General features: G+C 35.9%; 1 protein-coding gene across 1 annotated transcript; it reads left to right on the plus strand.

Annotated features, from left to right (window-relative positions):
- Nucleotides 1–6527: 6527 nt before the first annotated feature.
- On the plus strand, nucleotides 6528–14760 carry LOC121730992 (peroxidase-like). The gene is made up of 12 exons (XM_042120271.1): nucleotides 6528–6649; nucleotides 7129–7268; nucleotides 7561–7725; nucleotides 8084–8271; nucleotides 8879–9080; nucleotides 10487–10684; nucleotides 10858–11002; nucleotides 11561–11711; nucleotides 12952–13119; nucleotides 13589–13787; nucleotides 14248–14353; nucleotides 14617–14760. The coding sequence occupies exons 1-12, from the start codon at nucleotides 6528–6530 to the stop codon at nucleotides 14723–14725; spliced, it is 1893 nt and encodes a 630-aa protein (XP_041976205.1). The 3' UTR covers nucleotides 14726–14760.
- The last annotated feature ends 334 nt before the right edge of the window (nucleotides 14761–15094 follow it).

A 15094-nucleotide genomic window follows, 5' to 3' on the forward strand; every position in this document is an offset into this window, starting at 1 on the left:
ATAATAAAATCGTAGAGTAGAGTGTACATTGAAAATAAACTTGAAAAAACGAGTCAGGGGCATAGTAGAAAAGTAATAGAACACGTTTTAACTGTTTTTGAAATTTTTGTTTCTCTGTCTGTTTGTCTGTTTGTCGGTTTGTCTGTTTGTACAGGCTAATCTCTGAATCCGCTGGACCGATTTCAATGAAATTTGGCATGATGATACCTGACATCCCTGGTCAACATCTTAGATACTTACTTTTTTTAACCGATTTTCAAAAAAGGAGGAGTTAATGTTTGCTTTGCTGTTTGTGGTCAGATTTTCAAAATTATTTTTTTTATTGTATATATTTCCCGAATTTGATACCATGTTTACAATAAAATCGGCCAAGTGCGAGTTGGACTAGGGGTTCCGTACCGTTATAGAAAAAAAATAGGCCAAAATAGGTTTTGTTGGAAATTTAATTTAATTATATTCTAATTTTATTATTAATTATTAAAGTACACATATAATTAAGGATTTTGTGAAAATTTCAACTGCCTGCCTGTTGTCATTATTGATATCGAGCAAAAAGACCAAAAAAATCATGTTTGTTGTATGGGGGCCACCCTTAAATATTGATTTTATTTTGTTTTCAGTATTTTTTTATAGCGGCAACAGATATACACAATCTGTAAAAATTTCAGAACTCTAGCTGTAACGGTTCTTGAGATTCAGCCTGGAGACAGACAGACGGACAGACAACGAAGTCTTAGTAATAGAGTCCCGGCCGTTTTTACCCTTTGGGTACGGAACCCTAAAAACGGTGACTTGATAAGTAATGGAATTGAAGAAACTCCTCGAAATTGTGGTTTAATTGTAGATTATGAATCTGAGAATAAGAGGTAGGTTAAAGAGGGATAGATGCCTACATTAAATCCCGTCTTCTGAAGTATCTCCGTCACATGTTCCTTTCCCCTGTCCTGTGGCCCCCATCCCCTGTCCACGCCAAGCGGTCTTCGAAGAAAGGATTTTTCAAAACGATAATGAGGTTCAAGTTTCCTGGGTCTTAATTAATAGTCGTAGATTGGGTGTTCTATTTTCTAAATCTCAATTTTAATAACATACCTTCACGCGGACGAAGTTGCGGGCAACAGCTAGTTGTTTTACAAATTACATAATAATAATATTAATGTTTTGAACGGTGAGGTCCCAGTTGGTGTGGCGGCCAGTAGATCCGACATTTTCCGATTTCCTTAGATATTATGCTGCTCCACCCTTTGCCTTTAGATGTTGTGACATTGGCTTGGTGGAGAGGGGTCACTCAAGCCGGATGGAGTTTCTAGGGTGTTAAAGAGATATCGTTCTGTGTCGAATCTACCCGCCATGTGGCTTAGGACTTTATCGTTCCTGTCTTTTATAGCCATTTTTATGTTATAATCTTTTATGTGTTCGGTTGACACCTCCGTGGCTCTTTTTATGAAGCTTGCCACAGCGTCTCCATCAGTGTCAGTGTAATAGACACAGGTGTTAGTGTGCCAGGATATAGCTACAACTGCATAAGGAACGCTGTCATGTATTGCCAGCTTTCGGGACTTGGTCTGTATGATGATCACCGAGGGATTCGTTAATCCCTGAGCTTCATGGATTGTGAGGACGCGAGAGTCCGTTCCCGATCCATAGCCTGTATTAGTGAGGGCTGCTTTCTCCTCTTGTGTGTGGACAAGATACAGGGTATTTAGATCGGTTTTAGGTATTCTCGCTCCTGTATACTTCATTAGCTTTAGGGACCGCACAATTTCCTTCGATGAATAGATGTTATTATAGACCATGCGTATGCCACATCCATAGGGCTCCTGTGTGTGCAAGACAACTCCAGGGTGATGCTGGTTACCAGGTTTGGACGAGTGTAATTAAGTTTAAAGAGGTTTTCACGCTCTATAAACGGAAGTTGGTTAATTGGTTAATATTATGTAACATACACAATAAAATATAATATTATAATATTGTGTATGTTACATAGTTTTTTATTCGTAGGTGTATAATATTATCATACATCTCTATGGTAACGCTGTGATTGCTTATGAATATTCATTTCAACTCTTATGACTCTGATGAGGGGTTAGCACTACATCCGTCACCCGTCAGTCACACTGAAGGGTTAATTTATTATAACTATTGTTTTTGACGGTTAATTAATTGCTTCACGGTCAAATAAGGTTTGGTTAGTGTTAAATCTTCTGAGTCATTTAATTATGCGTTCATAGTTTTGAGTAAACCATTTTGTTTTAGCCAAGTTGCTAATAGGCAATTCTAAGAAGACTTTAATTATTGTTATTATCAGTCTATAGATTAAATAAATGAATTTTTATTTGATAGTCTCGCTAAGACTCGAGAGCGGCTGAACCGATTGGCTAGGGTTTAGTCTTGAAATAATCGTAGAAGTCCAAGAAAGGTTTATACGGAAATATACTAATTATTATTGATATAATTTACCCTTTTATGTTATACAAACAATAACACGAATATATATTCAATTTGTATCGATGCCTGTACCCGCACCGTAGTATAATATTATTATGTAAATTCCCTCCTATCTTCTTTGTACAATTTTCATCATCGTTTCAGTATATTTGGGTATAAGCTATGTATGTAACAAAACAAAATGATAATATTATGTACGTACTTTAGGGTATTCAATATTCGTTGTGTCCTTAATGTAGAGTTTACTGTAAAGGTAGCAGCGCTGAAAGCTTACATTTTGTTTTGACTTTTGTATGGAAAAGCTTCCCAGCCTCATGAATTTGCCCATATTTAAAAAAAAAGTTACTCTATCATAGCTGCTACTTTGACATAAAACTATATACAGGTACTCATACACACCCTAAATAATTTAATAATAATATCTATGGACGCTTCACACCACGTCAATCTGGATCCTTATAAGGACATCGTTTGAAATTATGCAATACATTTTCCCTCTTACAAATTATAAAAATATTTAGGCAGCGCATTTCAAGGTCTACTGTATTTGTCAGTCAAATTACTATTTCAATGTGCCAGACTAGGAGAAGCCATACTTATTCTACGGTCATTCGTAGTGCAAATATTGTAAGTTCCACCGAGGAAATTGATTCCTAGGCAGTTCACAGACCAACGTCATATTTTGGTCAAATCATGTCAATATTTCTGACGGCTGGATTTGACATAACAGGACCAAACTGCGTAGGTTCCTCATCTGCCTAGGAATCAACTTCTCTGATAGTACCTAGTAAATTATCACATTTAGGGAGATCGCAGAAGGCACACTTTTTGTGTGATCGAGTCTGCGGCGCACATACAGTCGGCATGGCCGCGCCATGCCGTCTGCGATCTCCCTTATTTAAAACCATAAAATTTGACTCCTCTAGAAATTGCAAGAATGAGAGAGAAGTTGCTGGTAAACAATACACATATAACTTAAGGATGTATTGGCGCTTGATTCGTGAACCGTGAGTGATGTTCTTTTCTTTTTGTTCAGATTTTTGGTACGGTACGTGCCAAAACAGCCTTGAAGTCGATGTGTAGGTACCTACTTTAAAATTAAGACAAGTGCGGAAATTGTACATAAAATTTAAAAATATAACAATATGACGTATATGACGTCACTCTTAAGGTCAAAAACACCTGGTTGATAACAATGTTAAGGTTGTGATATTTACGGAACAGTGGTTTTCAAAGGTTACCTTAGTGTTGATAAAGATAAACCACATCACAATATGGTTTTTTGTGACTGTACTGTAGAATAAAATTAAAATATAAATAATATGAATCTTAAACTTTTAGATTGCCTAACATTAATTTAAATTTAAAATACACCACAGACCAGTAAATTAACTGGTCTGAGATTACACGTAGGCTTCTATATAAGGCTAGTTTAAAATTCATAGAAAACTCTTTATAGATGACAAACTATATTTACCTGTTTGGTTTTAATGTTAAACTAGATGGCCCGGTGAACTTCGGATCACTTTCGTCCTGATATAAATTTTACTTGGACTACCGCGAATGTTTCAAGATTAAGGGCTTGTTTCACCACTTCCTGAGTGCCGAATAGGCTATTCACAACTTTTTTGACAGATTCTCCATACTTGCTCTGTCAAGTTAATAGTAGAATAGCCTTTCCGAATTCCGTCACTTAGTGGTGAAACAGGCCCTAAAGTAATTAGTCAAATAATCGGTTCAGACTTTAGCCATTCTCGAGTTTCAGTGAGACTAACAACATTTAAAATTGATTTTCATTTTTATAGATTAGTTTTTACTAATACACATTACACATACTTACTCAAGATTTTACTAATACTAAAGTTTCCATTCTGCAACAGTGTAACTTAAGCCTCAAATCATCACCCAGAACGGATATCGATGAAGCAGTCATCACTCATCACATCCTTCGATAAATCATTGATCAGTCCCACGAATCAGGTATGCGATCATTATGCTGGACACGACCCACCTGACACATTATGGACAAACGGAGAGACATACATATTGGCAAATGTGAGAAACAAGCCTAGAGCCAAAAGTTTGCAGCGGATGCAGTAATGGAATCGACACAACAATGGCCAAGAATGTATTTGAAATTAATAATAAACAGGCGATGGTAAGAAGAAAATATTATGTTCCTAAAAAAGTTCAGGCACTGAGCCATTCCGCCACATTTGCATTGACGACGTTTACAACCTATAATTAGTCATAATTATTATTAGTCTCAAATTTTAAATACATAGGATTTTGATACTTTCAACTCTGTTTTACTCCCTTAGGGATCCAATTTTTATAAAATCTGTTCTTAGCGATTGCTTTATCCTAGATAACGGACATACGGTACTTGCCTGAGTTTTTACAGATAATAGTTTCTGAGATTTTGTGATTAATCATAAGCAGTGAGTGGTATTATGTATGTACCTATTTAAGTTTTATGCATAATATTAAAGAAGATTTCTATTGGTAGCACAGAGCACTGGTAGTATAACAGAGTCTTGTTTATATTAAGATCAAATATTAAATAAAATTATACTGTTAGTATATTTCCTCCTACTAATTAACAGTAATTGTTGTTACCTAGTATTAATAATAATTGTACAATTGAGTGTTAGGCGTAACTCATGCGTAGCGATGTGCGAACCTGACCTTATTACTCGACTGCTGCGAAAAAATTAAGTGTAATGATTTGGAACGCCCATTAGAAAATTCTTTAATGTTATGTATATGATACCAATTAAAATTACAACATACTGTATTTTGACTGGCTTACATAATAGTACATCACTAGTTGAAAATCCATAAAACATTATAGATACGAAAGTTTGTATGTCTGTATGCTACCTCTTCACGCCTAAACTTCTAAACCTTTAATGAAATTTGGCATGGATATAATTTTAAGTCCCACGAAAGGATATTATCACAGTTTACTAACTGTGATAATATCCTTTCGTATAACATCCCTGAAAAATAAACGGTATATGCGCAGTAAATAGGTTTCGATATAAAAGAGTTGCGGACAAAATCTACAAACATGCATATTTGCGAAATTAGATTGAGATTCAAGAAACCCCTGGGCTTGTATATTATCAAACCTCATGGATTCAAACGACATATTTCATAGTACATTTCTCATAATCACATAGATTCTGCAACCAAATGTTCTGGGAACATCAAATGTAACATTAGTATGCGCGGCGTATATTTGGACGTGCTAATACATGTCCGGCGAGCGACGTCCACTGACCACTAATGGGACACCATTTTTTGCATTCCTCTACGTGGTGATGTCCTATTAGATGCACCCCTTACATAGTTGATAGTGGTTCAGTGGTTTAGAGCGTGCGCCTTCGGAGATCGTGAATTCGAATGTTGGAAGAATGTTGTTTTCAAGTTTGGTGAGCATTATACAGGCTGATCTCCTGAATGTCTGAAAATTGCAGCTGATCTCTCGCCAGAACTATCTAAGAATGCATCCTATTGTGAAATAGTTGAATGTACAATCTGATTCACACGTAGCTAAAATTGATCTGCGGGGTTAAAATGGTAACATTTAGCAATTCCTCTTAATCAATTCAGCAAATGAATTGTCAAAACTGTCAAACTGACAAATGTCAATTCAGTACAAAAATACAGAAATGAATTGCAAGCAGAGTTGCATTTTGCGATTTCAGAAAAATTAATCATATTTTGATTCATATCATGATTCTTCAAAGCGACCATTTTAGCCCCGCTGAGGTATTAGAAAAATGTCGACCTTTAGGGCTAGATTGATGAATGAAACATCATAGTCAAAGAGTAAAGACAAGGACTTCCAGAAAAGTTGAGAACGGCGAAGGCTACCAATGCTGCGGTAGCATCGCCAGTGTTTTTCCAAAAAATCTTCAAACCCAGAACAATGACTCAACCATGAATATTCATGTTCGTTTCCTCGACGAAAAATCATAAAAGTAGAACGCCTTTTTGCTAATGTTAAATGGCGTGTATGAAAACTTGTTTAATTGTTGGATTCGCCGAGATCAGTGTACGTGTGTTCATTGATCATGTTGGTTCTGCTCCTGCTGGTGGGTTCAGTGTGCGCGCAGAGTCGGTACTACGACGCGTACTCCGGCCAGCCTATCACGGATGCACAGTTCCGAGACCATGTCAGGAAGAATACCACTTTGTGAGTTTTTTGTCGGATTCTATGAGGTTGTTTTGATAAGGTGTACAGACTTGAATGTGTTGTGTTATATTTTATACTTTATTAGGAATCAATAAATTTATGTTCTATCTAACAATCGGTCGCTTTTAAGCATCAGTGTCCTAACCCACAATATTTTTTGTTGTTAAATTTTGAATGCAGTCTTGTTATAAACCATCTACAGAACATAACTGCATTCATAACTCAATACGTAATTTTTGTGTGGGTTAGTACACGAATGCTTAACAGCGTCTAATTAATGTATGGTGGTTCTACGGAGCAAAAAGAAGATTTTACCCAGGTTCAATTTGACTACACTAGCCTTATGTTTTTTAAATGAGAGTCTTATTGGCACAGCCGCATTTATTTTAAGAGGTATCATTTGTTTATTGTCTATAAGCCTTCATCAATGCTGTCGGTTTCTATTTCATAGTGAGAATACAACATTAATTTTGTTTCAGTTGGTGTCTAAACGAGGTAGCTCCATGCGACCCCAACGAGTACCGCCGCTTGGACGGCACCTGCAACAACTTGCGAGCACCGAACAGAGGCGCTCCTCACACACCGCTGGTTCGGCTGTTAGCTGCTGAATATGACACAAGTGAGTACTTTTTAGTAACATTTTAGTACTATAAAGTTGAGTTATCACTTATCACTTATCGCCTTAAAATTTGACATACATCTTGATCAGCTACGATTTAGGTAGAAATATCAGAAAAGCCACGACTGCAAACCATAGTGGCTGTTCTTAATGAAATTAAAGAAATCACATTTATAACCTGTTCAAATACATTTTAGAAGTCTTATGTACTATACTTCCTTTTGTGCGGAATGATTAGTGCTATTTACGTTATACGTAGATTTACATTTAACTATTAACTAACATTTATTAGACTTCGAGCCCAGAAGATCAATCACCGGGGAAGACCTGCCGAACCCACGGTCGATCCGAACCAACATCTTGGCCGAAGGCAGGGTACCAGACCGTTACTACACACACCTCCTCACATACTTCTGGGTGTTCATATCCTCAGATGTGCTGTCTCTCCATGATACTGGTAAGTTGTAAAAACAAAATTCATTGGGATTTTAGCGTTCAAAATATTGATTGATTATAGTAAAATTAGTATGAATTCACTATGACAAAAGGTTTCAAGTATATAGTAAGAAATAAACTACAGTTTTGCAAAAAAAAAAATGTATGCTTGTTTTGAGCATCGGTTATTTAGGTACGTGCATATAGTCCGGGTCTACTTTTAGTAGCTACTAATTTTCACTTATGCATAATTAGTATTGGCTATATAATCTTATAAGTTATGATAGATGCAGACGTCGTTCTAAGTCCTAACATACTACTACCAAACACTATCGTCTACCATTGACAATTCCAAATTCTAACCAATACCCGGTTTACAGTGAACTATGTGCTGTGGAAGCCGTACTGTTGCACGGAGCGGGGCCGCGCGGACCGCGTCTGCATACCGACCAGCATTCCCGAAGACGACCCCGTCCACCGCTTCTCGAATATTCGCTGCATGAATCTCACGCGGCCCGAGAGCTTCCAGTCCATAGGATGTCTCAGAAACGACACGGTCCCCGAGCGGGTAATTGTTTACATAACTTCGATATCGAAGCCACATGTGTGCGATGTGAGGTTAGAGGAATTGGGGAATGAGAAGCTGTCAGATTATTCCGCAATCCCCCGAAATGTTCTTTAAGGAGTTTGTGTACAAAATATACTTCTCGTTATGCTAATTAGTCATAAACAACATATGCTTTAAAATGAAAAACTCTTATAGCCGGAAGAAGTTGTAATCGTTCCCAAAGAAGTAAATTGTGGCAAGTTTTATAATTATTAGTTATTACACACACACATAATTATTACATTAATTTCAATGTTCAAGGAAAATCAATATTACTGCCAAACACAAGGTTACTTTTATTTACTTTTAAGAGATTTAAAAACATATTAAAACTAGCTGTCCCGGCAAATGTTGTTTGGCCATAAAATGATTTTCCTTGTTTTGCTCTTGAAGTTTCTTCAGATTTTTTTTTTTCTATAGACCTCACGGAGTCCGAGACCTTTCCAACGAATGCAAAACTGTGGAAATCGGTTCGTGCGTTCTGGAGTTATAGCGTCAGGAAAGAAAACCCGACTTATTTTTATATATTAGATTATAATATGTATTAAACTTAATATAAACTTTGTAGATAGTAACCGCGACGCCGCTGTTTGACTTATCTCAAGTGTACGGAACCTCGCTGAACAAATCTTACGAGAAGGCGCGTGCTTTCCAAGGCGGCTTGCTGAAGGTCGAGGAAGAGAAAGGCAAGATTTGGCCGCCCAGCGCCAAGACCCCTGCCGTGTGTGTACTGAACCAGCTTCCGCAGGAGACCAGATGCCATGATACACGTAAGTAGATGAAACACCTGAGGCTAAGGTTGTGTAAATATAACCCCCAGCATACCGGATTCATGTTGTTTGTAAGTTGTGGGTATATGTAGACGCTATTAAAACATGGGTAGTTAAAGGATTCCTAAGTTTTCAAGAGAACAGAACACTTGTATAGAATCATGTTTAGAGGATTTTTAATTACAATTAAGGATTTATAAAACTATTTAGGAATTTTAATGAATATTCTTGCCATACTATACTTACTACATCTCCCTTATTCGTATAGTATCTAGTCATCAGAGTTCTGTTCTTATTTTTTTCTTGCTTTTTGAATACTCAAAGTACTTTTTCATAATCTGAATCACGCATTGGATAATCCAAATGTGACAAGTAAGTGTAATTTACGATACTTCATACTAATTAGATGCAGTGCTATAATGGACCTATCAATCGTCAAAATTTCCGTGAAATTATAGCGTTTCTGCGTAAGTGATCGTGACATTCAAATATTAATGCATTTGAAACTAATTAATACAGAGATTATTGCCAGTTTATTTCAAAGAAATGGTGATTCAGTACCATAATAATAGTATCTTCTGTGAATATTACAAATTATGCAAATTTAACACGAATTAAATATTTCGAACATTAAGTTCCACTAAAATACCAAGTGGATTTTTAGTTATAAAGATATTTGTTTAAACCAACAATAACTTCATACAATTTCGTAATATTAAAACATCCCTAGTAGTGTTGGTAAAAATAGCATTAGAAATAATAATTAATTGTTAAATGTCCATTAGCAATAATTAAATTAATCGTACTTGCTAAAAAATACGATTTGATAATATTATCGTGCGTGGCAATAGTCTGCGATCATGAAAATCACGTCCGCCCTGTTACGCACCGTGATGCTAACTGCTAACTGTTAAAATGAATTGCTATTTTTCACTCGATGCTAAATAATACTTGACGCGAGTGGTGCGATGCTAACCGATAAATTCACGATGCCGCATTTTTAGCAAATAGCAAAGCAATAATACTTAGCATGTAGGTGGTAGGCCCCAGTAGCATCAACGTTCGGAAAGTGTTTTAAAAAACCTATTCTGAATAAAAAATGTTGACTTTGACTTTGACATGCTGGGTTATCAAAATTAGCATGTTAATGAAATTAATAGAAAATAGCATTAATTCCCATTACTAATCCCTAGTTAGATAGGCTAGAAGTTAGAACATTAAACCCCTCACTGAGCTATACTATACCACAGTTGCCTTTGAAATCTCATCTTGCTATATTTGTGCTAATGTCTGGTTCCCTTACAATAAGGAATCCTAGTGCAAAGTCTCTCGTCTGTGTGTCTCACCAGTGTGTCTTATTGTACCTGATTCTAATAAAGACGATTTCTTTACGCATCTATTTTTAGCGGAAGACGCCATCAACAGCGTCCTCGGTCTCAACGTCTTCTCGATCTGGTCCTGGCGTATGCACAACCGGCTGGCCACAATCCTCGGCCGGCTGAACCCATGCTGGGGTGATGAGAAGCTGTTCTACACGGCGCGGGAAATTGCCATCGCCATGGTCACACAGATGTACTATTATGAGCTGATGCCGGCTTTGTTTGGTAAGTTTTTAACCGAGATTGGATAATAAAGTGTAGGTATGATAAATAAGGATAATAATATTTAGAACAGTAATCACAGTATAAGAATATTAATAGAACCAATACAACCAATAGGTTTGGTTGGTTAGATTCTCTAATGTCTAATTCTTTTGCATTTCTTATTATGCTTTCAGGTCGCGACAATCTCATACGAACTGGAGTAATCTCTCAATCTCCGGGTTTTCGAGATCTATACGATGAGAACGTTATTCCCCAAATATCTCTCGAGTTCCCCTACGTGCTGCGATGGGCTCACACCATACAAGAGGCACTTCTAAAGTATGTCTTTGGAACCTAATTAATACATCCTTAAAATCATAAATATTAGATAACAATAAAACTTAACTCACACCTGTTTCGGTGACGGTAGCGGGTTTCATTGAAGCCAGGCCAGTTACGCAGGAGTAATTTTATAGTGCCCAAGTGTGTGCGCAGTACTCAAGAGCACTCTCTCTTTCTTCACTCTCATAACCCAGTGGGACGGAAGACCGATACGACTGGCGAGAGATCAGGCGCAGGACCGACTTTTTACATGCCCAACCGACGCATGGATCATCTTACTTGTCATACAATCAGGTGATCAGCCTGCATTGTCCTAACCAAACTTGTTTCTAACGCGGGAATCGAACAAACAACAAGAGCCACGCTCTTAACCACTGGACCACGCGTCCAGGCGTTAGATAATAATAATGTCTTAGTCTTGATAAAACTAACTAACTTACTACAAGCTTAAAGTTGTAATAGAATAGAATTTTCATTTATGGTAAATAACTTTTAAGAATACGCTTGAAGGTAAAATGCATTTAGGTATTGACGAAATCTTATTTTCTTTTAAAGATTATACGATGCTAACGGCAATGAAGTGAAGCAAGCTAAAGTAACAGACATCACACTAAGAACTGGATATTTGGTTGACAACTTGGAAATGATCACTCAAGGATCTTTCAGACAAGCTACCTCTAAGCCTGATTATATTGTGGATCCAGATGTAAGTTTAATCTCTATATATTAATACGTGAGCCTAAAACTTTGTATCCCTTTTGACGAAAAATCGGGAAACGTAGGTGAATGAAATTTTGCACAGTCATAGTTTATATGGTGAAGGAGTGCATCAAGCTAATATTATTTTGAAATTATGCTTTTAACATACATTTCTTTAACAAATAAAACATTACACACACTACAGCACACACACTAGGAAAAATGACAGATTTTTGAGTGACAAGCATATATATACGAATTATACTTTTTTATTTATGGTTGAAGTCTGTTGACAACAAGGTGACAAATTGAAATGGGTTATAGTTTTTTTTTTATTGAATCTTAGATACTATTAGACAATGCTTACACGGCCAGTCTGAGATCAGCTGAGTCCCAGAGACAAGAGTTGCAAAAAATTAGTCAATATTTTTTTACAAAATATAGGTAGTAGTCCTAATGTCGTTGAAACTAAGGTCGAATTTCGACCACTGGGCGATCTCTAGTAATAATAATTGTTCTTGTAGTATTAGCAATAGTTTTATACAACATAAGTAATAGGCAAAACAGCAGTAAACGTTAAATACAAATTCCTACTTTGCTTTCTATGCTCATCTATTGAATTTCATATTGAACAGTACCTAATTTTTGCTCTTTTTTGGTGATACCATATACCTTACGATATAACCTTACATTAATTACATAATAATAACGTTTTTAGTACAAAATTCCTTTGTTATATTTTTTTTATTTTTATTCAACTACTATTACTAAAAATCATAATATAATTATAATAATATTTTTAATTCTTTAAAAAATTACTCTACTTGCATGAAGAAAAAAGTTAATATTTATCATATTTTCTTGTTGAAAATAATTGAAACTAATTACTAAAGTGACTCATTATACTAAGAAACAACACAATTAGCCTTAAAATTACAAAACTTTGTTGAACAAAAAATTTCAATGATGGAAATTTAAATTCATAATAATTATCACACACTAACACTATTTTGATTTATAACTAATATCAGAAAACATGAAATTATAATGAGTAGTCCAACTATTCAAAACTTAGACTTCCTGTCTGCCTGCCTGATGTAAAGGCTCAATTTTATTTTTGCTTCTCTGAAAGGTTTAACGCCTTAATGTTCCTGTACTTATTAACTAAATCGGCTATTATTCGTTCGGTTATTTCAACAGCTTTTTTTAGTTCCTTTGTTACAAAATAATATAATATTATGTTTTAGATGTCAGAAGTTGGTCTCGGCGGTCTTCAAGCGATGTCAGATATTCTGACCAATGACATAAAGAAGGGCCGGTATTTTGGCTTCGCACCCTACATCAAATACCTGCAGATTTGCTCAGGGCGAACTTACAGGACCTTTGAGGACCTGCAGAATGTTATTGACCCAGAGGTAAGAATAAACTATGATTCTGACCCGTTTGCTCGTTTGCCCCCTTATTCTGTACAAAAAAAAATTAAAATGCAAAGAAAAAAATTAGATTTTAACATCAGTGTTATAGTACTTTGAATATCAAAATGGCCCCAAACTACACAATTTGTTGGTCATACTTTTTGTGTCCATAATATCTATAATATTATGCTTTGTCTATTATGGTTATGATTTTTACCTGTATATGAATTAAAATTAATGATTATTTGCCGTTACTGTAACAAGGTAAAATAATTTATGAGATTTATTTATAATAGACTTAATGTGCATTTATTCATTTTGTCATGGTTTGGTAATTTTACAAGAGCAATTAATTTTTTTTATAAAACAATTAGCATAAAACGAAAAAATGGTACCTCATGAACTACTCACTAGAACAAGACATATAACTTTTTCGCTAACAATACATTTTTCGCAATATCTTTTGTAGCGTATCCAATTGCTGAGGGAGAAGTACAAGAACGTAGAAGACATAGAACTGATGGCAGGCATATGGATGGAGAAGCACATCTCTGGTGGAAGGATACCCGGGACCCTGGCCTGCATCATGATAGAGCAGATGAGGCGTACCATTGTGTCAGATAGACACTGGTACGAAAGACCGAACAGACCAAACGCGTTTACGTACGGTAAGTAATCGTACCGTGAAATTATTCGGTTAAGAATAAACCTGATGAAATGACTCCCGTTACATAAAAACGGTCGGTTGCTCGCTGATGGCTTTAACATTGTGATTTGCAGAATAATTCTTCGGTTAACTGACTTCCGTTAACGATGTAATTTTCGCGTAAAATAATGTTAAAAAATTGCTTCAATTTACATTCCATAAAAAATGTTTTCTATGATTAGACTTGTCGATACCAACTGATTATTTCCTGTTTCTAAACTGTAAAAATATTATATTACTAGATGATACCCTCAAACATTCTTCTTTGCACAAAAATATCGCGAGGGAAGTATACAATATACATTTTTTCATCATAAAAAGTATATCCTTTCCCGGCACTCAAAGTATCTGCATTATTATAGATCAATTTATCTGATGGTATATTTTACAATAACAATTTATATCGATCTCAACTTCAACAGAGCAACTGCTCGAGATCCGCAAGATGACCATGGCGCAGTTTATGTGTGCGGTGGGCGACACCGTCACGCAGATACAGCCGTACCCCTTCTTCGCTGCCGGACCAGGGTGAGTAGAGTTCTAGAAGTAGAGGAGAAAGATACAAGGAAAATAATTCAGCTAGAGTCTAGACTAAGGAAAAGTAGGAATAGGGAAATTAATAGTTATCAGAGAAACTGATGAAAGAAATGATAAGTGAAAAATAAGTAAGACAGTGTGCAATGTGTACAAAAGACAGCTAGAGAAATAATAGATTTTAAAGGACCTTAGATTCTAGTTACTTACAGTAATTCATAGATTTTTCGGTAACTTTTTTGAACATTTCTTTACAGAAACGAAATGCGTAATTGCGTGGAGCATTCTACGTTCAATCTCTGGGCTTGGAGAGACAACAGTTGCAACTACAACAACTACAGCCCCTTCACTAGTTATACACTGTAATAAAATGGATGGAATAGAAAATATTAAATTATAAGTCCCAGGAGTGTGGTTGAAATGTTTTATTTAAAATTATGGTGTTATAATAAGAATGACAGCAGTGTGCCTTACAAAAAAGGCATACTTTCTAGATGTTTCATCTGGAGATTGGCCTTCGGTTATAGTCTGATATTAATTTTGTCAACCGTAGGTCAACACATAGGGGTTTTCACCTTTGATAAAATACCAAAGCAACTGCAGTGGACATAGGCCTCTGAATTGAGGTGAATTTCATTTATTAATGTTTAATTTAGAGAAAAGCCGTGTGTGCTCTTCCTGCCTAGTCTTCTTATCCATCCTTAGCTGCAGTATACTTAGAGCCTATAGAATACT

This window comes from Aricia agestis, chromosome 10 (genome assembly GCF_905147365.1).
Source record: "Aricia agestis chromosome 10, ilAriAges1.1, whole genome shotgun sequence".
Taxonomy (NCBI): domain Eukaryota; kingdom Metazoa; phylum Arthropoda; class Insecta; order Lepidoptera; family Lycaenidae; genus Aricia; species Aricia agestis.

Excerpts from the sequence above, each read along its gene's own strand:
- LOC121730992 (XM_042120271.1), top strand. The coding sequence starts at position 6,528 with ATGTTGGTTCTGCTCCTGCTGGTGGGTTCAGTGTGCGCGCAGAGTCGG. Across the intron at positions 8,272-8,878 it reads ACGACACGGTCCCCGAGCGG|ATAGTAACCGCGACGCCGCT; the intron begins GTAATTGTTTAC and ends TAAACTTTGTAG. Across the intron at positions 10,685-10,857 it reads GCTGATGCCGGCTTTGTTTG|GTCGCGACAATCTCATACGA; the intron begins GTAAGTTTTTAA and ends TTATGCTTTCAG.